The 26,631-nt window shown below is 33.4% G+C and overlaps 3 protein-coding genes across 6 annotated transcripts in view; 1 reads left to right on the top strand and 2 right to left on the bottom strand.

Annotated features, from left to right (window-relative positions):
* Ten-a (Teneurin-a transmembrane protein) overlaps positions 1–26,631 on the bottom strand; it is a 155,851-nt gene that overhangs the window by 103,818 nt on the left and 25,402 nt on the right. The gene's annotated exons all lie outside the window — the stretch shown is intronic.
* Positions 12–1,630, top strand: LOC145730277 (uncharacterized). Its single transcript, XM_081981401.1, has 6 exons — positions 12–181; positions 235–353; positions 407–580; positions 871–1,093; positions 1,144–1,288; positions 1,346–1,630. Exons 1-6 carry the CDS (start codon positions 91–93, stop codon positions 1,524–1,526), a joined length of 933 nt encoding a protein of 310 aa, XP_081837527.1. The 5' UTR covers positions 12–90; the 3' UTR covers positions 1,527–1,630.
* Positions 12,295–14,647, bottom strand: LOC145730637 (cytochrome P450 6a2-like). Of its 2 annotated transcripts, none has more exons than XM_081981955.1 (8): positions 14,177–14,647; positions 13,942–14,128; positions 13,758–13,885; positions 13,612–13,701; positions 13,330–13,563; positions 13,185–13,277; positions 12,638–12,796; positions 12,295–12,588 (listed from the first exon to the last, which is right to left on the bottom strand). In XM_081981955.1, the coding sequence occupies exons 1-8, from the start codon at positions 14,595–14,597 to the stop codon at positions 12,425–12,427; spliced, it is 1,476 nt and encodes a 491-aa protein (XP_081838081.1). In that variant the 5' UTR covers positions 14,598–14,647; the 3' UTR covers positions 12,295–12,424. The 2 variants fall into 2 exon arrangements, with proteins under 2 accessions (XP_081838081.1, XP_081838080.1); XM_081981954.1 differs by having other exon boundaries at positions 13,936–14,128; positions 14,177–14,646.

Below are 26,631 nucleotides of genomic sequence, written 5' to 3'. Positions count from 1 at the left end.
CGAGCAAACACTGTATATTATCGTTGATACTACAAAATAACGTAGTTAAAAGAAACTTTACTACCATATTATTCAAGCGGCAGTTTTAAAATGAAGCACATTAAAAACTTGGAAAGTTTCACCAAAGACCAGACTCTAGCCTTTATTAATTCGTTTGATTTTGTGTTTTGCGATATTGACGGTAAGTTAGAACCAAAGTTTTTTTAAGAAAAATGTTAATAACACTTTGTGCAGGAGTGTTACTTCTTGCTACCACACCTTTACCCGGATGTGACGATTGTATGGATAAACTTAAAAATCTAGGGAAAAAAATTGGATTTGTTACAAACAACACAATATCCTCATTTGAACAAGTTTGGTTTTTTTTCAGCCAGTAAAGTGCTAGTATTGATATAGTTTCTCATAGATCAAAGAAGAACTAAAGCATTTTGATGTTACTGATGATGAAATTGTAACTCCATTGCTCGCTACAGTGGCTTATTTACGCAAAATTGATTGTCCCACTGATATTTTCTGTATATGTGGTCAAAAGTTACGGAATTTTTTAGCACAAGCTGGATATAATATAATTGATATAAAGGTGAGTGCAGTATTTCGTAGAAATAACAAGAAACATAATAAAATAATGATAAAAATCTGATGCGGCAGTGTAATTTTTCAGTCTTGCTGTAGCGCAAACAAAGGCTAATCATCTTTGTATCTGTATAGCTTCCAGCAGTGTTTGTTCTCTCATAATGAACTTTCAAACATGAGATTCTCTTAGAAAAACATTACTCTGTGCTTATGTATTTAGGTTTATTATATTACGTCGTCTAGATTATTTTCTTCTAATTTGCATCGTTAGCGCATGTCAGAAAATGGAATTTTTAGATTGAAGAACTACAAGAAGATATGTCCTGCATTAGAGATGTGTGTTTGGAGTTTTTAGAAAAAGCCCAAAGCGTTGGAGCTATCGTCATGGATTTGGACGTGAATTTCAGACTAATTCATGCAGAAGCTGCCATTCTTTTGTTGACTAGAAATCCCACTATACCTTTTTTAGTGGCTGCTACAGATGACAGTGGACCACTGACCAAAGATATTGAATTTATTGGTCTCTATTAAGTGAAACTGTAAACACCAAACTAAAAAGTGTCCTCATAGGCAACAAATTCTACGTTGACGCTATAGCACGAATAACAAAAACCAAGCACAAAATTCTGGCTAAGCCTAGTATAGAACTGAAGCATTACTTGGAAGAAAGATTTGAAATTCCTAATTCAAATAGGGTGCTGTTTATAGGAGATTCGTAAGTAATAAGCAACTTGTGCGAGTTGCATGATGGCGACCAGTTAAAATGTTTCAGCTTAACCACGGACATAACGTTTGCTAATACAGCTGGATTCCAGAGCTTATTAGTCTTGAGTGGTCAAACTAAATTAGATGACCTAGTTAATTGGAAACACGAGGATGAGAACAGGCCAGATTATTATATTAGGAGTTTAGACTGTTTCAGCAAAATGTTAACCTCTCTAAGCATAATATAGGCCAATTACTTAAATACCTTACGCTGCATATTATGCATAATTACTGCAGACCAATTTTGGTTAAAGCCATAAAGTTATGAATAAATGAAGATATGTTGCGTCAATTTTTGGTAAACTATTTATTAAACTCATTTGGACAATATGTCGAGGAACGAATAAAAATCATAATGCGGGGTTCTCATAATCTTTATTATAAGGGCATACCATAAATATTTTGCGAAATGGCATTATATCCAATCCTGCCAGAACATAATTTTAATGGGTTTGTATCCATTAAAATGGAAAATATATTGAGGGGACATAAATAACGACATGATGGCTTTCTACAGAGTTACGGCCACGTAATAAAGCGGTAATGCCGGATATATTCGGTAACTTAACCCTGGTAATTAAACCATCGTGGTCCAAACATTTATATCATTTTTAATGCAAAAACAAATTATCATTAAATGTTACTCTTTTTTTATAACCAGGTAGACATTTTGAAATTTTATTCTGACTGCCTTATTGACTGTTTCAATATACACAGTTTTTACAAAATATATTCATTAAGTTTGTTATTACTTTTAGCAAAAAATTTAAAGTTAAACTTGTTTCTTTCACTCACTCTTGTCGTAGGTTAATTTATTGTTGTTTTAAGTTCCAGTTATAAAACTAGTCATCACAATTTGTTTCATATGTAGTGTTTGTCTGTTATTCACTTTTTTTGTGCAATCCACTGTTATTTCTAGGTTTAGTACACACTATTCTTCAATTCAGTTCGTATCAAAGTGGTACATTTTCTGGAATACTCAACTGGTTTCAAATTTCTTATAAATATTATACTCAACTTAGGCGATATATTAAAAGTTATCCCAAGTGATATTAAATTTTGCTTTAGAAGACGAGCTTTATTAAATTTAGAAAATAGAAAACCTAAGACTGCACAGTAAATACATTTGGTTGGTTCTCAGTTATGGTACGAAACTGTGCTAATAATACAAAATATTACACAGCAAAGACATCAAGCAGGGTGTTTCCTCTCTTCAAGAAAATATTCCCAGTTGTTCCTGGCAGCTCCATCTAGGTTTCGCCCTTTGAATCTGGGAAGTAAGAGGGTTGATTTCCACCCCTCCATTATTGATTACACTGTTCGGATGTAACAGTACACCGCAAGATGACGCCACCACAACTGGATGTAATATTGATTTTTCATTTTAAATTTTTCTGGATTATAACGGTTTCTAGGTCAGGAAAATCAATAAAAGCATTACAGGAAACGCTTTAACCTATGATTGTGACCGTTGAACGAAAGGGGTTTGAACAGATAAGACTGATTCTAGCTAGCTGGCGTCTAGGTCAGATAACTTGGTTTCAATTTCGGTTTGAGAATTTGTGGAAATGTGGAGTTAATTCTCTAAAATGTTTGTTCTCATGCTGGAGCTTTACTACTTGGTAACGGGTAAGGTAAACTTATAAACCTAGACCGGTAAGGTAAATTGAACATAATCCCGTTCTAGTAGTATTAGCTTTGGCTAAACATTGACTTTGCCCGCAAAAAGGTATAAATCCCAGTCGAAATGTTTACGTTGCGTAATTAAAAGTAACGTACACATTATTTAATTTTATTATCAGTTCTTCCTATCTGGATATCCAACGCCGGCTATTTTTATGTTTAGCCGTTCCAAATCTAATCTTCCCTAAGTAATTGCTCCAAGAACCCATTAAACTTAAATGAGTTTTCGGTTTGGTGTACGAGTTTATTTGGGTTTTCGCGTTAGAACGAAGGGATTTTTTATTGCTAAAAAAGCACAGCCGTAAAACCTCATTAAAATCAGGCGATAAACGTTAGGCAATGCCTCGGATAACACTAATGGATTTGCCCACGGATTTTGGTTTACAGTAAGGTTTTCGTTTGTAATTCCAGATATCTGTAGCATGATACATTAACAGGTTATTCATATATCTGGAAGTTTTATTTGTAAAACAATTTTGTTTATTTCCAGAATTTTAGTAAACAAAAGCAATTTTGATAGACAACACAAATTGATTTCTAGGCTTAGTAGCAATAATAATTACTATGCAACCATTATAGTTATTTTTCCTTCTTCTCCATAAATCACACGAAAATGTTTTATTAATGAAGCCGAATTATTTCGCGTCAGGCTCCAAGCAAAATTTATCTTTTCTTTATCAACGTTAAAATTCATATTACATCCTTGTGAGAAGCACACTAAATTACTCAAAAATGCTGCTAAAATTTCCAGATACGATACTTGCAAGTCCCGTAATGCTCAAGTGTGTAAAACATCACCCAAAAGCTAATTACCCGGTAACATTCCAACAGTGAACCGGTAAAAACAATAGAGATAAGGAAATTCCGTTCGTAGCCAAAAAGGAATAAGGATACCCCCATTATCCGGATTATTGCCTCCATCATCGAATTATAAGAGCATACAATCGTATTCCCCTGGGATCGAATTAGCCTAGTTGCAGAAAAGTGAAGCTGTTAGCTGAGATTGAACTAGCGAACAACAGCGTTTCAGTGTTGCTCCAAGGAAAAATAAATAGGAAACATGCACGTATTAACAATCTCGAATCGGAAAACTAAACGGATGTACCGTCCGGAATATTTAGCATGAGCGGATGCTAGCTAAAGAAGTTCATTGAAATCATTTAATTCCGAAATTAATTCCAATCATAAATGACAATCAAATGACAAATTTAACAATCATAAATGACCGTCAGTTTGATATAAATATGCACTTTGCTGTAAATTGGAACTCTCCTGGAGCAAAACTAAAAATTGCCAAAATTGCACTTTTTGTAAAAATAGCATATTTTTTACACACGTTGCTTTGACCCGATATTACTCCCTTACTTGACAAGCTACGTCAAAATGTCATAGAAAACAAAAGACCCCCCATGAGTTGATTGATAACATTGTTTGGCCGCTAGAGGGCGTCAAATTTCCTTTATGTGACTTAGCGTCACAGGCCGCCATTTTGAATTCCATCATACTGTAAAAAATTTAGTTTTGGACTGTAAAAAAAAAACTGTAATTCATACAGCATCCAATCTATATCTCTATCTAAAAAAAAAAGAAATATAGAAAACAAACCATGAACTAAGATCAACTATTTCTAAAGATTAAGCTCGAAAGTCCTAAATTAGAAACGTCCCGCCTCTAAATTTTGCGGAATTTTGTCATAAACAAGGATCCAGAAGTGGAACTTTAATTAAGTTTAAAAGTTGCCTGCACTTTTAAGGCTAAAAACAAACATTTCCAGACGATGTGCATTAAAAATTACATAATTTACTGCGAAAATTAATTCCCACGCTAAGCCTGGCAAACTTTGCCGCCCTGCTTAAAAAATATTATTATTCGCAAGTTTCCGCGCTTCAATCTGAATTATGAAACAACTTTTGTGTTCCAAAGAATTTAAGAAAAATAAATTTAATTTTGGATTACGCCATAAATCACTACATTAAACATTACGATGGTTAAATTTCACTTGACGTACAGATTAAAATCGCAAAACCCATGCATTTAATATTGGCCCTAACGCAAACTTTGCCTGACAAAAGAAACACGTGCAGCACCAACTTAATTCTCTTTCTATAAATAATTACCGGCAAGCTGAGGCTCTGCAAATGTTTTTAAAATAAAAATTTAAATAGAATTTACAGAGCTTCAGCAATGAAGGAAGCAAATTATTTTCTGCGTCATTAATTTTCCTTTTTTATTGAATCGGCTTGTGAGAATCTCCAGCATTTTAAGTACTCATTTTACTCTATAAATTATCCTCTGGGGGAATTGCGATTTTAGAATTTCCTAGAATAATCCCCATTTCACTACGTACTACTGTTGTTTCCGCTATAAATATTTTAAGGAACTAACTGGAATCAAATTAAAGAGAATAAAAGTAGTTGGCGAAAATTTGAAAAATAAATTTTCAAACAATGCGGAGAGTTCTCTTGATCTATTTTATGTAAAACGTTCAGTTTCAATTGTGAATAACTCCAACTTGGCAGCAGGAACGTTCTCTTTTGTTATCGTTAACTATGACAGTTTATGTGGAGGAATTCTCACAAAGGACCCTAACAAAAGAATGCGAAATGGGAAAAAGCTTGGTATAGTTTATTAAGTTGCAAAACCGAATTTTTGCTAACTCATTAAAAGTTAATAAACTAAAACAGTTTTTAGTACTACTCATTTTTAGCAAAACTTTACATCTAAAACATATCCACATTTTTCCCTGAAAGTAAACACAACTTAATGAAGAGTAATTCGTCTTCTGATGTATGTGTTTCTCTGCAGAATTTTGCATTGTAAGACTGGCACAGGCAGTAATTGAGTCCATAAACGTAATGACAACGAGGCGGGGAATTCAAATAGAAACTACCCTCCTAACTTCCTCCTATTCTCTTTGAGGTGCTTTTGTTATTAGATAAGCGCCTATTTTTAGCTTAATACCGACAAATGTTTGCGCTGAATAAACCAATTCGTTGTTCAATTACCGGCTGTGGAACTGAAATGAATAAAGGTGCATTGCATCGTCTTATAGAAAAACAGGCTCTGCATAATTTATAGTTTTAATTGCCCGCCGCAAGCTAATTTTTTCTTTTTAGAGAATTAAACGATGATTTACGACTTGAACAAATTTTCATTTTCCGCTTGGGAGGTAATTTCTTATTTAGCAACTTGAAAGTTAATGATTTATATTTCAACGGACCTGATTTTAATACCAAGAAACATTTTTCCACGCCTCGAGACAAAGAAATGTTTTTCGTCAGAACTTCAATCTGAGTGGCACGCAAATAAGTTTTTCCAACTTCTAATTTATTTTGATGTTATGAGGAGTCTATCAACCTACGAAGCTTTTTAAACCTATTGTTAGTTAATTATACTAATATATTTAATTACCAAGTGTCTGACCTTTCAAGATTTTGTTAATTATTGAAAAAGTTGAACTGAGAACTGAAATTTCAATTAAACTTCCGCTGGTATTTAAACATTCCAAAATATTGTTAAATTACCCAACCTAATTAAAAGATCACTTTAGAAAAGTCATTAAAAGTCCCATCCAAGAACAAGCCAGATACTTATTGTCTTCAGTCCGAGATCAATTTAATAAAATTTAATTTACTCCCAGAAGCGAACAAATACCAAAAGATTTCACGTTTCATATTCAACTTTGTTTCAGTTAACTAATTTAATTTGCGCCCCAAAGAGAAATTTAGTTGTTTTAATTTGAAGAGCTTTTATAATTAAGCAGACCTGTTTATTGTTGTTTCGGCTTATGTAACCATCTGAACCTAATTACAAAGTTTTAGGAAGAAATTTATACAGATAATCATTGCAAGTGAAAAATTCAATAACCTGAAAATGAAGTATCTTAGAACGAATTTTCTCAGCTTTTCGAGTTGATGCTTGTATCGCCGAGCATACAAAAACATAGCCCTTGCAATAAATAATGCTTGTCCAGACTTGGCTATAAAATTAACATATTTATTGAAACACCACGTAAGTAGCGTATATCTTTCGATCGTGTTCAAGTAAAGCTGTAAAAATTATTTATCCTTTCCCAGTTCCACAAATTCTTCAGAAAACTCGTACGGCTTGCCTAATATAGGTTAATGTCACGTAAGCTCCAGCTAGTAAAACTTTGTTTTATGACCTCAAAGCTTGGAAGCAAATTGATCCTTCATCAGAAATTGTGAGACAGGGTGATCCAGCTGATACGATATTACAAGGTGTCCCACAAATAAATGCAAAATTTCAGTTTAAGAATTACACAAAAACGTCAATATCAGTCAGTTACAGGAACGAAATTTTCTTACCTTGTCCACAAAACTAAAACAATAATGAAACGGATTTGATGAAATAAGAGAAAAATTATTCGTGACAATATAATTTGAAAGGAAATAAAATTGTCCCTACTCCCAAAAAGACTTCTTAGACAGAATTAGTTTGTTTCCCAATGGAGCGCATACAAAACGAGGTTAGAAGGTATTTTAGGTATAAAAAACAAATAAAGCCGAAACTGCCTCGAAATAAATTTCGCCATCCCGGAACAACGCCATTACGTCAAGTCTCCGGAGGTTTTTGTGAGGCGAATGTGAAACATTGTACCATTGGAATGCTGTAATATTTATTTAGCGGAAAGGTTTAATGTTGTAATAAAATTAATGATTTAAAAAAAATTTAAAGAAAATTACAAACAACTTTGTGAAGCACTAAACGTGTTCTGTACGAGAAATGATTAAAACTTTTGTTAGCAATGCCGTTACGTAATTCAAGGTATGTCTCCCTGTTGGCCTTTTGTTAGTGCAGAAAGCCTTACGTGAAATTAGTTTAAGTCTCTAGAGACGACGACAACATGCAGACTGGCATGATTTGGTGAAGCCAAAGTAAAAAGCAAACATTGGTTTACAAATAAATTTTCCCGTTTCCGAACAAAGGGTGAACCAATTCCCGTTGGAATTTATGCATCGAGTGGAGAATGACCATACGTTGTAGCTTGACGTTCAATTTTTGTGTAACGTGGATCTGAATAATGATTGCAAAGTGGGAATTTGCCGCCTGGTATTTATGTCTTTAATTCGACGTGTCGGTCGCCGAGAAGATTTATTCAATCACGTTTAAATGGAAAATATTTTTGTCCTATAAAATATTCTGGAGCACGCGAACAAACCACGGTTTTGTGGGATTACTCCAAAAAATCCAAAAATTTAATCGAAAACACGAACAACCTTAAAAGCTTTCCAAGTTCTCAAGCGCTACTTTATCTATTCAATTTCCTGCTATTTTTCCAGTGATCGCTTATCCTCTTGCTCAGAAAACAGTTAACAAAATATTGAAACGTGCAAACATTACCCCAAGGTATTACGCCGAAAAATATGACAAATATTTCTCAATAACTCAAGCTCTATTGCACAAAACCCACAACATTCGGGATCAAAAATTCCAACGGGCGCTAAAATCGGATTACTTATACACACCCTACCTGAAAAGATAAAACGAGAATATATGCGCAACCAAAATAAATCTTGACGTTCTAATGCCTCCGTTATTCATGGTGAAATACACATATCCATAGCGAAATATCTTTCCTAAAAACTCAAATTCAATCCTTAATATGAACATAAATTTGATTTTTTGTTGCCGCCGAAAGTAAATACTACCAATCCTTATTTATAATGGGTAACAAATAGAGATGTGTCTTGTTTTGTCAAAATGTTTGTGGAAATGTTTTACTTTCACCTAACTTAAGGTCTTTTTTTTTTTGAAAAGCTTAAAATATTTATTTCACCTAATTTGAGGTCCTTTGGTATAACTATACCCTTTGCTGTGCATTGGAACCCTTATAGAGCAAAATAAAAATTTGCCAAAATTGCACTTTTGACAAAAATTGAATTATTTTACTTTTTGAAAAATCATAGCTCTTTTATTTAAATTCGCAGGAAATTCGTTGAAAATGGGTTAAAAATGGTCTCTGTAGCTCCTCATGTTACCGAGATATTGAATTTCAAAAAGTACCTAAAAAACCTCTCTGGTGGCTTTTTTTGTGCTTTTCTCTCGTAATTTATAATTTTTAGGTATAATTATGCCCTTTGATGTGCGTTGGAACCCTTTTGGAGCTAAAAAAAATTGAAAATTTTTACAAAAAATGGCTTTTTTCCAATTTTCGAAAGGTTTAAAGTGGTTATTTCACCTAATTTAAGGTCCATTGGTACAACTATAGCCTTTGCTGTGCATTGGAACTCTTATTATATTGATCGTCCTAACTAATTAAAACCTACAGATATTCCAGCCAAGTTAAATTAACAAAATTCTGTAAGAAATTGCGACTGTATTTCACGTTTGTCTGAATAACCCTGCTTAAAGGGAATTTAAAAACGTCCTTTGACATCCCTTAAGGGCCAAGTACGGGTCTTGAACACGCCAGATCGAGTTTTACTTGAACGAACGAAAAACCAGTGGACATTTGCTACCGCCCTTAATACGTATTCAGTCTGACTAGAAAAACATTCTTCAGTAATAAGTTTGAATATTGATTGAATGTTTAAGTAGTCTCATAAAATTCAATGGTTAAAACTATATTGCTTCGGCGTAATTTATGAGATTCCTGTTTGTTAAAAGTTTGGTGCTTTCAGAATAAAATCAAGAAAAGCTTTACTTTTACAGCTGGAAAGTTAGCTGTAGCAAAACCATATTTTGTTTTCTTCTTATTGTTCGTTCTCTATGATGTCAATATCTTTTGATTAAAATAATTAAATTCATATTTAAACCTGTATAATAATTGTGATTGATTTGCTTTTTTTGACCAATGTTGAACATGTGTACTTAGCATCATCGAGTTTCCTATCTGGTTTTGGCATATTCCAGAAAAACTAAAGCGTTTTTCTAACTTTGGTGGTCAAGTTTATTATAAACCTGGTTTTGTCGATTAAATTTACAGCATCTATTATCATAGCTGAGTGTCCCTATTAATATTAATCTTGCCTAAGGGACTAATGTAATAGTAAATCAAGTTCCTGGGCTGTCCCAAATATTATTAAGAGCAGTGACGAGGGAATGAAATTAAGCTTTCCTTCATTTCCCGTTCTATTATTGATGCCATGACTTTTGTCCATAAAAGGGCTCCATATGTAGGGCAACAGAAACAAACAAAACCATTGTCGCAGTTTTAGCACAAGAACTTGCCTCATAAAAGAGAGGGAACTTTTGAACTCTGAGCTGACGCGTACAAAGGCTCCACGTCAATATCGTCTGTTTATCAAGGAACGATTTATTTCAAACGTTCCGGCACCTCGGAAAACAATAGTAAAAGTTGTTTTATTTAAGCAAGAATCTCGATTAGTACGAAAACTTGTTTCATACCCCACTTGGAAGTTTGATTAAGTTTCGGGCTTGTAACCGCGGTTCGGAAAACTAATTCTCCAGGGCGGGATAAAATTTAACTTATCACTTAAAAGTTTGTTGGCCAGGTTTAACACGTGTTTGCCATGACTAAGTCCTTGTGCTTTACTTGTCAGTACATTAATTTTGAATGGAGGCTGTCTCTTTATCCTTAGTATACATGTTGCCAAAGTCATTTACAACGGCAAAAGCTCTAAAGAAAATACTTTTAGCAATTTGTCAAATTTATGTAAATGTTATTATAAATAAAGAATGTGGAAAGCTGGTATAAACATTTACAGGTGTAATATAATAGCTTATCTCTCACTCAATCACTCAAATAATATGTTCCTAACTGATCATGCTATCACGCAAATACCTCTACGTAATATTTAAATAGGTAAGTACAAAATTCTCCAATATGCATTCTTCACCACATTCCGTTACAAAATATATATTGACCTTTTTTAATACCTAAACCATTACATATAAATCCTCTATTATACTAAATTTTGGATTTTATGTAACCACAAACCGAGACGCAATATCATCCCTTCATTCCCTTCGTGCCCTACAGGCTAGTGCTTGTACGGCATCCGGTTATTAAATTTCAGAACAATGTAACATATATTACCAAACCAGAAGGCCCTAATTTTCAAAGAAACTTAATAATACGGCATTTAAGTTTCTAAATGAGGCGCGTTTATTTTTGGGAATCTATGAGGTCACGTGCATATTTTAGTTAATTTAAATTTTCATTTCAGGGTTCACAGAACGGCGGAATTTCTCGTGAGCTTTGAAGGTTGATTGTTCGCAAATTTGAAACGTTGTTACAGTCAGTTAAGTGTATAAAGCACGAGAATATTCAGTTGGCAAATACCTTTAGTTTTTCAACAAAACATAAATAAATGCGGGACAATAATCCATTGAAATTGAAACAATCGACCCATTTAAGCATTTTCGTTACAGTTGAATTTTTGATAAAACAATTACATCGTTTGCGACTATAAAGCAATTCATGAACGACATTTATTGCAATGATAACAATTTTATCATTTCAAATTTAAATCCAATATTCTGATCATAGAAAAACAGATTTAGTCTAGTTTACGTGCAATTCAAAACTCTTTAAAATAGTTATTATCTCAATTCGCAGCACTTCTACTCTAATCTCCGCTTTCAGCGCTTCAGTGCCTGATGTCTGGTACTGAATTTTAACGACATTTGATCGAGTCGCTCAGCGATTTGTATGCATTACTTTATAGAAGGTAAAATAATATGTTTAGAGTGTCAAGAAAACCTAAACAAACTTTCAATTATTTGAAACAACCTTAACAACTCGTCATTCCAGTTAATACCTTCATCAACTTAGTTCATTTATTAACGCGGCTGTCAGTTTCACGTATATTCCTGATTACTGGCCTATCGATTAGTACATAGAGTGAGAAATAGCCTGTCATACAGCGCACAATTTCCAATCTCTTCTTTATTTCCAATATACCCAACCGGGTTTATTTCGCTTTAAACGTTATGTTACCCATCGAACCATAAAACGGGTGAAAGTGTAAGTCGTTAAACGTTTCTCGTTGTGTAATTAAACAGAATTACCTCTTATTTTGAAGGGAATTACACTAAAGTACCTTTTAATGCCGGTTTCCTTCGCTTATAATGCTGGCTTAGTTTTATCGTTGTAGCAATGTTTCATTTTACTAGCAAACAAAGTTTAACTTAAGACGTAATTGCAGAATTGATTTTATTGACTATAATATTCTAAGTGGCAATTTAATGATAAGACTTTAAATTTACCCACTCATACAAGCAGTACAGCATCAGCTTAATGCATTAAATCTTCAATTTCAAATTTAGTACAAGTACAAAGTTAAGTACAGTTTATGGATTTTAGGTTTATTTTCAAAATATTTTAAAGGTTTCTTAACAATATTTTAGAGCCCAAAATTTATATAAAAATATAAAATTCATTTTAAAACAAATCAAACAGTCACACTGTCACTAATCAAAGTCTTGTAACATTTAGCAATGGATCCTTTTTGAAAGACAATAGTATATGTCCTGGACTGATTTCAAACGGTGGTTTTGTCGACTCGTGTAAACTTAATTTGTAATTAGTCAGTGCAGTAATGATACCCACTTTGCTTTGTATGTATCCAAGTCTAAGACCTAAAAAGGAATATTAGTTTCAGAAAAACAAGGACTATCAACCACTTGCCTATGCATTGCCTAGGGCCAATACCAAAAGGTATCCAAGTAAAATCTGGCCTGTCAGCCAACTTTTCCGCAGCAAAATTATCAGGGTTATATTCATCAGGATTTTCGTAAAATTCCGGATCCCTTTGTAGTCCACTTAAAGGAATGTAGATTCTAGTGCCTAATTAAAATAGTATATTATTAACCAAGGTTTAGACAGAAGCTTTTATTGACTCAGTAAACCGTGGATAATATAGCGTTTTTTCCACTATTAACCATTCTGATGTCTTTTTTGAAAATTTAAAAATTTAAGATAACAACAAAACAGCAACATGAAGAGACAACCTAACTTATCTGTCAGACATTAACATTATTATTTACCTAGGTCAATAAAGCGTTCTTTTTTGTTGTGTTTGTGCCAGACTAGAACGAAAGACTCTATTTTTGACCTAGGTCAACAATGATCATGTAGGTAAAGAACTAATTTCTCAACCTACTAATTAGTTTATCATGTTAGTAGTAGAAAAAACATTGAATGAAGTACTTGAACAAAGAAACCACTGAAAAACCTTTTTCAATTAAAATATTAGTTCCTGGGATCGTATAGTTGCTAGTACTCATTCTAGGAATGAAAGTTGCCACAGGATAAAGCCTTAATGTCTCTGAAAGTAACCCATATCAATTTATTTTATTATTCCCTTAATGATTAAGCACCTTTAACCACTTGATCTAAGTACGACATTTCAGTCAATGCTTCCAAAGTTAATTGGCCATTATAGCGGTTTAAAACTGTTATAATTTCTTCACGTAGTTTTTCTTGCATAATTGGATTTCGAGCCATTTCAAATAAAGTGCATGAACTGGTGGTTGAAGATGACTCGGATCCAGCCAAAAAGAACAGGAAGCTTTCGGATATTATTTCATTATCAGTAAAGGTCAATTCACTTTCTGCAAAGCGTATAAAAGTAACTTAACAACACAACTGATATAGAATACCTTGCAACTTGGTCTGTAACATCAAATCCACAAAGTCTTTCCGTCTTATATTATTGTTTTTCCTGTATTTAATAGTGTCCAACACAATCTCTAAAATAAAGGATTTTACAAATTATTAAATGTTTCTAAAAAGTGTCTAAACTTACTGGCAAACGAATTCGTAATTTCTTCAGGGAAAGCCTTATGTCCAAGATTTGCCAAAAAGTTATGATTGAAGAATGTTTCTAGAAAAAAGTGTGAAAGCTGTGGTTTGCTTGTTGCATCACTAATACGCCTGTAACTCTAACATGTTTAATAAAGTTAAAAATTGTAAACTAAACTGACTTAAACAAATTATCTGGTTCGGTAAAAATGTCAGTTTTTAGTCCAAAGACAATATTAGCAATATTGCCAATGGTAAATCTTCCAAAAGTTTCTTTAGCAGGCATAGGCTGTTTCTTATCAGCAAACGTTCCTAAGAACGCCTCCAAATCACCTGAGTTTTCTATTAGAGTTTGAAAAATAGTTTTTACCTTTCCTAAAATAATTCATTATATTTTTGGCACTACCTCCAAATAGCCCATACCTGTCGAAAATATTGGAGACATTTTAGCTCTTCGAATTTTCCACTCGTGACCTTCCATGTTAAACATATTCATCGTTAGCAAGTCCGTTTTGTGGTGATACACTCCGTGGGATGTAAAATTTGCAAAATCATTTATCAAAATCAATTTTATTAATTCCCGGTCAATTATAACCAGTTCGGGAGCTGCGATACTGTAAATTCCAAGTAACTTATGGCCTGAATTTTTGCCGGAATTATAAAGCTCCAAGAAAAAGTCGTATAACGAGGATTTTCCAGTTACAACCGATTTGAAATCTCCAAATATCAGATGGGGTTTTAGTTGGGGTACGCCCTTTTTCAACCAATATTGATGACGCCATTTTTGAACTACCACAAAAATTATCACGGTTCCTAATAACAATAAGAAGAATTCAAGAAACATGTTTTTGCTTAAAACTGACTGATTTAATTGTTACGATTTTTTCAACACAACTACATGAAAATCTTATCAAAAGGTTATCATTTTTATTCATAACAAAATTTAATAGACGCTAACTTATATAGGGTAGACTATAGAGGGACTAGACTATAATAGGAACATACACAGTCTCTGAGAGTAAGCACTAAATGAACACCCTGTATTTAGACATTCTACTAAAAACTTACAAACAACCTGATAACCTTAGAACATAGCCATGGCATAAGTATTGTTTTCGTAAACAATAAATTTGAATTATTTTATGTTTTACTCCAAGCTAAATTAGTACCTAATTCAAGTTCTAGACACCAATTATTGGTGTGAAAAAAATAAGTGATAACATTATGTAAATTATAAATGAACTTTGGCCAATTACCACTTTAAACTGATATTTGAAATTATAGACAGACACTGAATAAACAGAATAATTCCAATAAAGATAAGCAATCTACTTGTAAAATTTAAATTTTTCAGATCAGATCAGATGTTTTATATTTTTGTCATTTATTAACTTTTTGTCTACTGGGTCAAGTGAATTGTACGGAAACATAAATAATTGATGATGTTAAAAATTTGTTTTTTGTACAACATCTCTCATTTTGAGTGATTATGGCACCTGTTTTGAAGCAGGAAAAAAAGTAAATAATTTTTAGGTTAGGTTAGTAACATTTAGCAACAGTTTTACCTTAACAGACTAAAATCTATAATCTTATGGCTAATTTATGTTAATTATCTTTGGGGGTAATTTTAATTGACTTTATGGCAAGAACCTAGGGCTACATTTATTTAATTGCTCACGTTTTTTTGTCCCAAATTTCTGAATTTAGGCTTAAGATTCCCTTTCCGGCCATTAAGGCGGCACAGTTCCTTAATATTTTCACAGGAATTAAGTAGCCGAGTAGAAAATAAAACGGGAAAAAATTTCGGGCGTCATTTCACGTAGCTCGCCTTGCGTCCAAATCGCTTATTTTTCCTCAAGTGTCGAATACGGAACAAACAGACATTGATTTTCCTTTTCTTGGATTTCCTCTGAGATCTCGAGTTTTTCTCGGCTGCTTGTACGACGCATTTCATATAAATCACGTTTATATCCAAAACATGAAACACGTCTTGTTTTTTCCGATTTTTTGTGCAAATAATTTGTCCCTATTTCAAAGGACACTAACGAATAATTTGCTCCCATTCACACCTCGAAAAGAGCGAAATTAAACTTTCATAACCTCGACGCTTTTTTTGTCTCTCGCTCTATATGCACCAAACAAAACATTTTTGCATTCCGCATCTCATTTAAATTGAAGTAAAAGATGTATGTAATTCCGCAAATTACTAACATGTGTCAGCTGCAACAACGAAGCCAGTCACGAAAGCTGAAATGAAATATTACTGTCATCGCTCCAAGTCTTTCTCCATCAACTCAAATTAGGTGGATTTGAAGATGGATGTAAGTTGTTCACGTGATGACAAAATTGTTTCTTGTTTCGCTTATGTTTTTGCAAAATATACGTTAAATAGTCAAGCAGGAATTTTTCATTTTTATTTAATTAAATCCCTCATGTCACTTTGCAAAAAAAAACAAATTACACCGCAATATGATTACAATATTAAAATTTTTTCAAGTGCTGTTAACTGTTAATGTTTAGTAGATTGAATTGTAAAACTCCTTACCCTAGTCACTCTACATATCCTTGAAATAATTCTATTTATATTTTTAAAAACTCCTTTTCCACGTCTATCTAATTACTACTTGATCCAAAAAAAAAATATTCAACTTTTCTATCCAATTCAGTTCAAACCAAAACATCTCATCGCTTTTTGTAAAATCCGCACTGATATTGAATCCTTTATATTCTTCCAAATGGAAAACCAGTTTTATATGACTATGTAGTTTCGTGCATGTGTGGTCTACAATTTAAAGTGACACATTTTATTATCCGGTTCGTAAATAAAGAATATTGTGAAAATTGAAAATTTTGCTGGAAACACTAAAGGCTCTGCCAAATGTTAAAACACAGTGGTCCAAAGCAATACAATATGCTTGCCTAATTTAAAGTTTAATTTTGTTTCTGTAGCTGCTGCATCATATTTTCTAGTTAAAGACTTTATACAACGGATGCATCTGTGTTTATATTTACGGTCTTGTTTTTTTTACACCAAGTTTCTGGCTATATTAATCACTAAAAGTTAACGGAATTAGTAGCAATTCATTGATCAAGGACAACCCAAGAATCCAAACTCAAGAGCGAAAGTTCCTTAAATCATGTTACAAATTCAATTGGTTCGGGAGCTTGTTGTGCATTATACTAAGGAGTTTGATTAAGTTTCGGACTTGCGGCCTCCATCCCGAAAATTAAATCTCAAAGGGAGGATAAAGTTTATCTCATCACTTAGAGAACTTTGTTAGCTACGTTACTAGTTGAACACGTGTTTCCCATGTTTAACTTGCTGCGGTGTGTTTGCAATTAAATATTGATACTGGGACGAAATTGGAACATGGATTATTTATGTTTGACTAACCATTTTTGTTTATTAATTAACAATTTTTGCGTAAATTGAAATCGTATTTTTTTATTGTATACTTATTTCAGGTTTAAAAATAAATTGTATGCTAAATAACTGGAAAAAATCAATACACTACAAAAAAAATTACATAAAATTTTACATTTTTTTGTGACTGACTACACAATAGCATTTCATTATTTTCCGACATTCCGATTACAAAATTAACATTTTAATTACGAGTTTGTTGTAATGATAAGAAAGACATTGAAAATTCACTTTTTAAGGGTTCATTCATTACAGCTATTAAAGCTGGTTTGCGGATAATGAAAATTACGTCCTTTATCTTTCATAAGCACCCTGTTCCGTGCAATATTTTCCGCAAATTTAATTTGAATGTTTTATGCAAATATCCCCAGCTTTCAGCTTAATAATACCGGATGTCCTTTGTTTTGAAGCACCATACTCTGCGTTCTCCTATTTTGTTTTATGCAGATTAAAATTGGGCTGTAACTTACAGATATGACTTGGGTAGGGTTATTTCTCCACTATAGTACTAAAGGTTTGTGGAAATTTAGAGTGTGCAGTTTGGAATTTCAGCTTGTTGTTTTTAGGTTAAATGCACCGGTCAGCTACATTGCAGTACTCTAGCCAATATCAAGATTGTGATGCATCTTTTATCCGTCTGTTCGATTTCAGCGTACCCAGGCGCCCCAACATCATCATTTTTACGTCTCTATAACCATTTGTCTAGATCCACGATAAAGACAAGTTTCACTTGTGTTCTCCACGTTTTCTCTGCCTCAGCCGAAGGTATGAGGGAATAAAGTAGGTAATATTTTATTTTGGTTTAGTTGTACTGCAGTGACCTATATTCCTCATAAAAGCAGTAAATTTAGCGCCTTTTCACCGAACTGACTTCTTTATTACCAACCCGAGCGCTTATTAATGCAAAATGCCTTCTGAAATTTGAAGAAATTGCATATGCTTGACAATACCTGAAATCGGGTTTGCAATTTTCTGTTCGACCCTGACCACAGTACAAGAAAATTTCAAAACTTTCTAACTCAATATTTAAGGGAGCAAAAAGATTTATGGCATTCCCATGCTCCTTGAAGTTCGGCGTTATTAGTTTCAGTGTCATATTTTATATTCTCAAAAGTTAGACTTATACCTGCCTGTCTGGCTCTCAAACTTTGCGGCAATTTTATATGTCGACGTAATAACGTTATTTACGGCTTCAGGAATTGAGTTTTGCGAAATTGCCTACGAACCGATGACAACACGAATAAGATGTCGAAAACCCTTTTGTGTTGACCAGTTTTGGTTTCCGCCAACTTTTACGACGGCCACGGTAAGTTAAAGAAGGAATTTCATTTCCTCGCCACTCCATCGAAAACTTTTAAATCATATTAAATCTCCGAGTATATTTCGTTTCGGTCAACAGAAATTTCATACGAACTCTACTAGTATTGAAGTGCATGTCACTGAAAAATTCAATTTTCAATGATGCTTCGGTAATAGCAATTACAGGACGGTGATCGAGGAGATATTTTGTCAGCTTTTACTACGCTTTTCCAACGAAATGGGTATTAGATTTTTCCAGTAAATAGTGAAGTTTATGACGTGGAAAATGTTTTAAGGGTATGAATTAACAATACAGGCGATGCATGAAAAAATGTCTCTGCTTACATGCAACTTTTCATTTTACAACCCCGATCAATCACTTTAGGTATTGGAATTTCACTGGAGTAAAACTTGTATTACAATATTTAAACAATAGAAAATTACGTGTGAAACCAGTTATTTTTGACTAGTTTGTCAAGAAGTCTCTTTAACTTAAAAAATGGCCAGACAGATCATTTTTGTATCTTATTTTTTTTATATAATTTCTAATATTTTGTTCAATTAAATGGCGTAAAAAGTTAAACTATTGGAAAGTTTATTAAACACACAAATATCTACAAGTTTTGAATTATGCAATTTGTTATTAAAATAAAAAATAAGACAGTTAAGGGGTTGATCAAAATTTAAATCAAATCAATCACCTTACTCAATAACAACTGAAAATATGTACTCGAGTAGCTCAAAGCCAGTCGGCATTGTAATCATCAACCCTCTCTTTGAATAAGAAGTTGTCTAGGAAATATTTCATTCTCAAAACTTCTAACTATTTCCTCAAATACGTGACTGAAATGCATCAACTCAAAGTACGTTTTATTCCCGTAATAACTATAAAAGCCCTTTATATGACGCTTCCTTGTTAAAGTGTTCCATCTTACAAACTGAAAAATCTTAAGCGAAAGAAAGAACGTACACAAAGCGTTTGGCTTAGAAGAATTAGAGATTTTTTAAGTGAAGGTTGGTCGCTGGATATCGTTTAATAATATCACATTAAAATACAAAGCAGATTAAAGGCTCCAATAGCACGAAATCGCTTTCAACAAAGGAAGTCCTTTGCTGAAACTTTAAATTGGAACAACGCCTTTGTATCTTGATCTCTGCACACTTTGAAAGTTTCGTTATAAAGTCACCTTCTTCAACATCAGAAAGCCAATTCAAAGGTCGTGGAAACATGCATTTCGTATTATAACGACCTTAATCGGATAAAAATGTTCAAGCCGGCACAGTCTTATATTCAAATTCCAGATTTTAATGTTCCCGTTAAGCTTTATTTTAATATTAAAAGCATTTTAAAGAAGTTGTAACAGACAAGTTTAATGCAAATAGATGCTCTGCTCAACTTTTAACTAACACTTACTTTTATTGCATTTTAAATAATTCTGGTCTGGGGTTCGCATTACTGATAACGTTCACGTCACAATAAAATGCTGATTGGCGTTCTAGATCCCCGAAAATAACGCCAGAGTCGCCTCTATTAAATGGAAAATGGAAATTCCACTAAAGTAGTAAAATATCTCTCAGTGAATTATCCAAAACAACGCTGTAAATTTAGTAGCAGACATAATATAGAGCGATAACGGCGCTATTCTGCAGTCCATTAGATTAACAGTTCATTGTGCGGACCATAATTTGATTTATTAAAACACGTTTTTGGTTGCTAAAAAGGGCAATGTTGTAATACGGTTATGGCACAACCCAAAAAGTTGGTCGACCTTTAAATATAATACGACCGAAATTGAGTTTAGTCGGTATTTGAGCAATTTCAATTGGACTCATTCGTTTATTAAAATCGACGTTTTTTTTATGCAAGCTTTTTATTCACTCAAAGTACCTAAGTTAAATGTTAAAAGTGTGATTATAAATTGGAAGCTTTGACAACTCAACTGGATTTTTTTTGTTATATTGAAAAACAACAAAAAAAATTTACACAAATGTTTTATTTTTGGAAAACTACATTATTTAAAAAGCCTGTATGACTTATTGACCAATAAAAGATAAGAGCTTGCCTTGTAAAGATCAGTCCTGTCCTTTCCTGTTGTCATTTTGTGCCTTGCTACCTAAGTACCTATAGCATAATAATATCCATATGAAAATTGAGAAAATTTAAAACAAAGAAAGAACAACAACAGTATAAGAGGATGTTTGTCTTTAAATTATAGTTGTCAGTAAATAATTATTATTAACACTTTTTTGATGCCCTTGGCAACGTGGTAAACCATCAGTTGTGTGTTTTTTAACTAGTATATGTGTATCCTTTTTTATCAAACGTCATTGTAACAGTACAGCAAAGCTCTAGTTTGAATCTAACCACAATTGACAGGTCATGTCAAAAGTCAAAACAAAAGATGGAGATAGATGATTTCAACCAATAACAACGTTCCTAGTAGGCTACGTCATACTGCCCACTAATTAATCAATTTAAATCTAATCAGAAAACTTAAAGATTCGTAAAAAAGTCAGCAAGCTTTATTTTTGGTTTAAATTTGAAAAATATTTTATATTTTTCCACTCATTCCAAAAATGAGGAAAACTAATTTTTTAATTTGTGGGATAGGTAAACTTAATGATAGTAATATACTACTACACTAATGAAGGGTAGGAGTTTTACAATAAAAAGACACTAATTGTACGGTTAGTTAAGTTAAGTATTTTTCTTCTTTTGAAAGAAAGCACATACAAATTGGTGTTCGCTTGTCCAATTTACTGTAATCAGCTAAATCAACCGATAGAAAAACAGCAAAGCAGTGCAAAAGCAAACCTTTATAGTAATGCCGTATCATTTAAATTTAAGAGCGTCCCATTAAATAAAAATCGCCGTTTTAAGAGAGTTAAACGTCGACCTTTCAGGCAAAATATCCCATTTCAAAGCTGGGCGGTGATGTGACTCAACTTCCTGAATTTTTATTTGGAATTTATTTTAAAAGGCCTTTTAATTCGTTCGGAATTTGGCGAGGGAGAATATTCTAATGGGAACAAATCTCTCCCTCAAACAAATTAATAGTAAATATAAGATAACGATTAACTTCTCATTAGTTAAGTACAAGTTTAATTGATGGTATCAACCAATAAGACTTATTGACTCCAAACATGGAAACGTAATTTACGGTGGTCACTGGTAAAGTTGCAATTACAGCTCGAACCGTAAATTAGAAACTCGAAGTATATGGCATCGATTATTTCAAATATATGGTATTAATCCGAACGAGTCGGTTGTGCTTCAGGTGAATTACTAGTTCAATATCCGCACTTTACGATTATAATTTGCCACGCCCAGCCTAAGTGTATGAATTTAACCTCAATTAGAACGTGGCGATTGAGGACGATACAAAAAAACTGTTGAATTTTTATTTTCCTTCTGTAAATTCTCCACCATAATTGCCAAGGAAATGAAACTTCCCCCGCTAAAATTTTCTACGTAATACAGATACACACTGATGTAAATTCTCTATTGTAATATAAACTTGTGCCTTTTATATTCTCTTTTAGAATTAAATAGCTCAAAGGGGAATCTAAACTAGATTTCGGCGTACTCCTATATAGCGTTTCTCGTTTTCGTCCGAAAATCGTCCTTCTTTATCTGAAAACTCATACAGCTCTTACTTGTCTGCCACGTAAAATGTTGTGCTTTGTCTTTCAGATTATAAAGCTTTTGTCTGGGATTTGGCAAAGGTAGTTTTTCAACGAGATTTGCCGAAAGGTTCGCGTTACTAGAGATTTTATTTAATGGTGTAGTTTTGTTCCTACAGTCAAGTTTACATCAAATGTATATTCAAGTATTTCTACAAATTTTGTTAATTAAATGTTGGTTGAAAGTTGAACAGAAAAGTATTCTTATTGTTTGACACACCTTTTCGAAACATGCCCGGTAAAAGACGATAACACCGAAAGTCAAAAAGAGTCTTTTAAGGAAAAACTTTTACCCGTATCCTTTTAACGTTAGAAACGGGCTACGCATTTCTTCCATTAGTTGGAGATATAAAATAATGAATGTTCCGACCTTTATTTATTTTTGTGGGTTAACTGGAGGAAAAAGTGTGCGAAGAGCCGTAAAATGTCAGAAAGGTTCGCGGTGGGTACGTACGAATTAACCTTACAATAGGAAAAATGTCTAGTGTGTGTCTAAAGTGTTTTATCTTATTAGTGCAGCCATAAATTAGGAACGGAAAAAGTCTGCCATTTAATATACATTATAACTTTATGTCCTCCAAGTGATAAATTAGATAAAGACAAAAAGTGAAGAATAATGTATTCACAGTCTTACTCCAAAGTACACAGAGAGATGCATATAAACTTCAAGTTTTACCAGTTTCTAATTTGACGTGGAACAATGTCTTTAGTTAAGCGTTACATGATGGTAAAGTTTTATTCAATTGGCTGCTATTCTAGAGCGTGTCGTGGCCACGTGACTAAACTGCAAATAAACCTGGGTTTGTTTGAAAACTAGCTTTAACGGTGTATAATACTGTGTAAATATAAAATGTATCATCTAAATTGAAAAGTATATAGAGAAACTTAGTTTACATAAAAATTTAATTTTAGTTTGAGACTTAGTCTCTAATTAAATGAAGTGTGGAGTTGACCTGGATTAGAGACCTGAGCACGTATTTAACTTTATCGCACGCTTAAACCCCCATTAGCCACAAAGCATCCTGGGAGGACAATAACTTTGAAACTTGGCCAGGATAAACTTTCAACAGCACGAAAGGCAAAAAGGCAGCGCAGAACGAGTCACAAATTATTGCGCCCACATTCGCCTTGTGCGGCTACCGACCGTTTAATGTCCTATTGTTTCACTGACACAGTTTCAAGCATCATTTAACTGGAATGGAAATTCGGTGGTCTTAAGATTCTAATTTCGCTGTTGTATAGTGGAAAACGTACTGTATCCTAACGGTTAAATATTTCATAGAAATTGTCTAATTACAAAGGAAATAGTATATTGTACAACAAGGGTGAATAGGATGTGCCTATTGCACAAGGACGAAAATTTGAGCACGACGCCAAAGGCAGTCGTCTTTTAGGTTGAGGCATGGATTTGATTCATTGAAAATTATAACTTTGTATCATTTGCTTTCTCATATAATAAAGTAGAAGTTTTTATTCTTTGATTGAACACTAACTGAAACTTGAACGGCATTTTCATTGCCTCAAAACATAACCGAAAATGCAATGGTTTTGATGCCAATTGTCAGTGAGGGTGACAATCAAATGAATGTTTACGTTCAAGATTAGCTGTAATTAGTCTATTTCATATCGCACGCTGAATATTGTCTGTGATTGGTCTATTTCATATCGCACTGTTGCGGAAAGTCTAGGATTCTGTATTCGTTCAACCGGTGGCAATTTCCTACTTATCCATTCTCTTAACTATTAAGGAATTAACCAACCTGAAGGAGTAGAAAAACATATAAAACCAATCATCAATCCAATTCATATCTAACTTCTTTCTGCTTCAAGTCAAAATTTTGTAAAATTAACTAATATAGTCAAATATGCCACGCCATGTTATATTGAGGCCATGCAGAAACTCGTTACACGAATCCAGTCAGCAAGCTTAAGTGGATCAAACACTTTGAGGTATTTCACGTCATCTAATGCAGAAGCAGAGTACCTTAGTGTGGTTGTGCAGACGAGAATTTCAAACTTAATGAAGTGATTATCTCGGTATTAAAGATTATTATTTCGTGAGAGCTTTGATTACGGTTTGCGCAAGCAAAATCCAGATGAAGAGGCTTATCGACGGTCTGATAGAATAGCGGTATTCAAAAGTAAATCTTTTGAAAGAGTTTTATTCTAAATGAATTGGTAATTAAAAACTGATTAATGGTGGAAACGGATTACTTCAAGTACATGCATAAATAACGCTCAAAGAATTGTTCAAAATTGCACGATTTAATTGGAAGGAAAAAAAGCTAAGTTCCTCTTCAAGTAATCGATTGCTATTTAAATAGGCCATTATCGGACTAATGCAAGCGCTTTTAGCAACATTCTTTGAGGCTAGTCTAGCGTGCTGCGGGTATCGGAAGGATAAGCTCGGACTTCCGGACAATCTGATAAATGGAGACGGAGGAACATCTATCACTAAATTGCAGATTTAGGGCTAATTTATAAGGAAGTTTATAGAGACACGCTGCCAACTTTGCGCATCCGATATACTTTTTTCTTTTCCCGAAAATAAATTCACAACAAGTTCTGATACGTAAATAACTACAAAACAATTTGCAAGAGGTTGACAGTTAGTAAAAATATCCATGCTAACACATAACATAACTTAACTTAATATAGCATAACATAACATAATAAAAATGTTAGATTAGGTTAGTTAGGTTAGTTACTATATTTGTAAGGTTATTTAACATTGATAATTGATATTAACCAGACACTAGACTACTCCATATATTACATTTTTCTTTCAAGATGTTTTCTATCAAAGGATAGAATAAAGGAAAAAATATAAAAAATTTTGTAAAACCGTAGCTAAATTTTGGTCAAAAACATGGAATCAAAAACAAAAACTGTGTGTGAAATGATTATGCTAGCGAATTGCCTAAAATTTTTAAGAAAAGAGTAGAAAAATGTTGAAATGATTGTGCTGGCTGGTTACAATTTTCTTTTTCTAGATTGTTCGTTACCAGTGGTAATTTTAGGTTTTTAAGTAATTCTAAAATATCAGTCTAAGCACATTCTTTGTAATGAGTTATACAGCTGTTACTAGATCTAGAAAAAGGACTACTCTGGTTTCACCATTGTCCAGATCCTACAATAACTAACATTACAACATATAGGACAATATTCGTTTTATCTAGAACGCACTATATTTAATAGAGTTAAGTGTCTTAAACTCAAAAACTATACAAATTTCTTGCAGAGTTTGCATAAGAGATTTTGGCACTGTCAGAGACCTAGTGTAAATCCCCTCTTTGTATGCTGCTAGAAATTGCGGCACACCACACAGACAGTTTATATTGGCTTGATAAGGGTTCACTATCCTCAAGTAATTACTGGCAGCTCTTAGTAAGTTGCCAACGACCCAAGAATAATAATTTCTGCCTCTAAACGCCAATGACCCTCTTAAAGCTTCCAGAGTTAGTTTAGTTTGATGATTTAAACCCTTTTTACTATGCTGCCCTTGACCCGAATCTTCTCGGAATGTTTTAATAAAGGCATCCCCGCGACAAAAAAAATGGCATGATCCTTATTTCTCATTTTGGCAGTGATTTCGTCTGTTAGCAGAATCTAATATCCCATTTAAATTTAGGGAAGGAGAAAATTCCTCAAGCCGCAATATATCAAAAAGGCCTAGTGCTTGAAAATGCCTCCTCGGGACCCTTTTGAAATTTATATATACTTTGTGCGAAAAAGCTTTGAGCTTTAAATACTGTGTCGAGTTTATTTGGTATTTTTAATTTTCGGAATAAAAATGTGACGTAAACGCTGTCTCATTTTATTTAATGGACGGTGCTTTACATTGCGCTAAAGTTGAAAGTTTTCATTTTGCTAGCCGGAAGAAAAACAGTCATAACAGTTTGCAAAGCCTTCAGAGCGGTTTTAAAATAATACTAAAATACGACTAAAGCATATTAAAAATTCGCAATATAGCCACTGCAAAGAAATGTTAAATACGGCGAGGTTATATTGGCTTTCGCAGCATGGGCGAGTCGCTTGTTAACCTAAAATGTTTTCGAAACGCCTCATAAATTCTGGTGAGTCTCCCTAAGAAAATTCCATTTAACCCACACCGTCTTTAAATTTGTAAGAGGTACATCGCGAGCGTGGTTTTAATATTTAATAGTCTGCATGCGATAGGGGTTAGTCGTACACGTAATAAAAGCGGTTTTATTGTCCAGAATGTTCCAGTTTTTTTTTCTTCTTTCGATCTCTTCACTGTTTAATTGGATTCCGACTTTCGGGTTGTTTTTGGTTAATTCTATTTTTTCTGTCAATACTGATTCCAAAAAAGTAGTTAAAAAAGACCTCTATATTCTTCTTTAAAATTGTTTGAGATTCGAGCCATCAATATGGTAAAAGATCGAAAGGTAATTAGGCAAAAGCCAAGCCCTGCTCATTATCGATTTGGAGAGCAAATTGGAAGTTAACA

This window comes from Ips typographus, linkage group LG6 (assembly GCF_016097725.1).
Source record: "Ips typographus isolate SLU linkage group LG6, UJ_Ityp_2.0, whole genome shotgun sequence".
Lineage (NCBI taxonomy): Eukaryota > Metazoa > Arthropoda > Insecta > Coleoptera > Curculionidae > Ips > Ips typographus.
This window is presented reverse-complemented; position numbering and strand designations above follow the sequence as displayed.

What these genes read in the sequence shown, in the direction of transcription:
- LOC145730277 (XM_081981401.1), top strand. Translation starts at nt 91, where the DNA reads ATGAAGCACATTAAAAACTTGGAAAGTTTCACCAAAGACCAGACTCTA. An exon ending in CAATATCCTCATTTGAACAA is followed by an intron (nt 354 to 406) that starts GTTTGGTTTTTT and finishes AGTTTCTCATAG; the next exon opens with ATCAAAGAAGAACTAAAGCA. An exon ending in GTGCTGTTTATAGGAGATTC is followed by an intron (nt 1,289 to 1,345) that starts GTAAGTAATAAG and finishes AAAATGTTTCAG; the next exon opens with CTTAACCACGGACATAACGT.
- LOC145730637 (XM_081981954.1), bottom strand. Translation starts at nt 14,597, where the DNA reads ATGTTTCTTGAATTCTTCTTATTGTTATTAGGAACCGTGATAATTTTT. An exon ending in AATTACGAATTCGTTTGCCA is followed by an intron (nt 13,702 to 13,757) that starts GTAAGTTTAGAC and finishes CCTTTATTTTAG; the next exon opens with AGATTGTGTTGGACACTATT. An exon ending in GTTACAGACCAAGTTGCAAG is followed by an intron (nt 13,564 to 13,611) that starts GTATTCTATATC and finishes TACGCTTTGCAG; the next exon opens with AAAGTGAATTGACCTTTACT.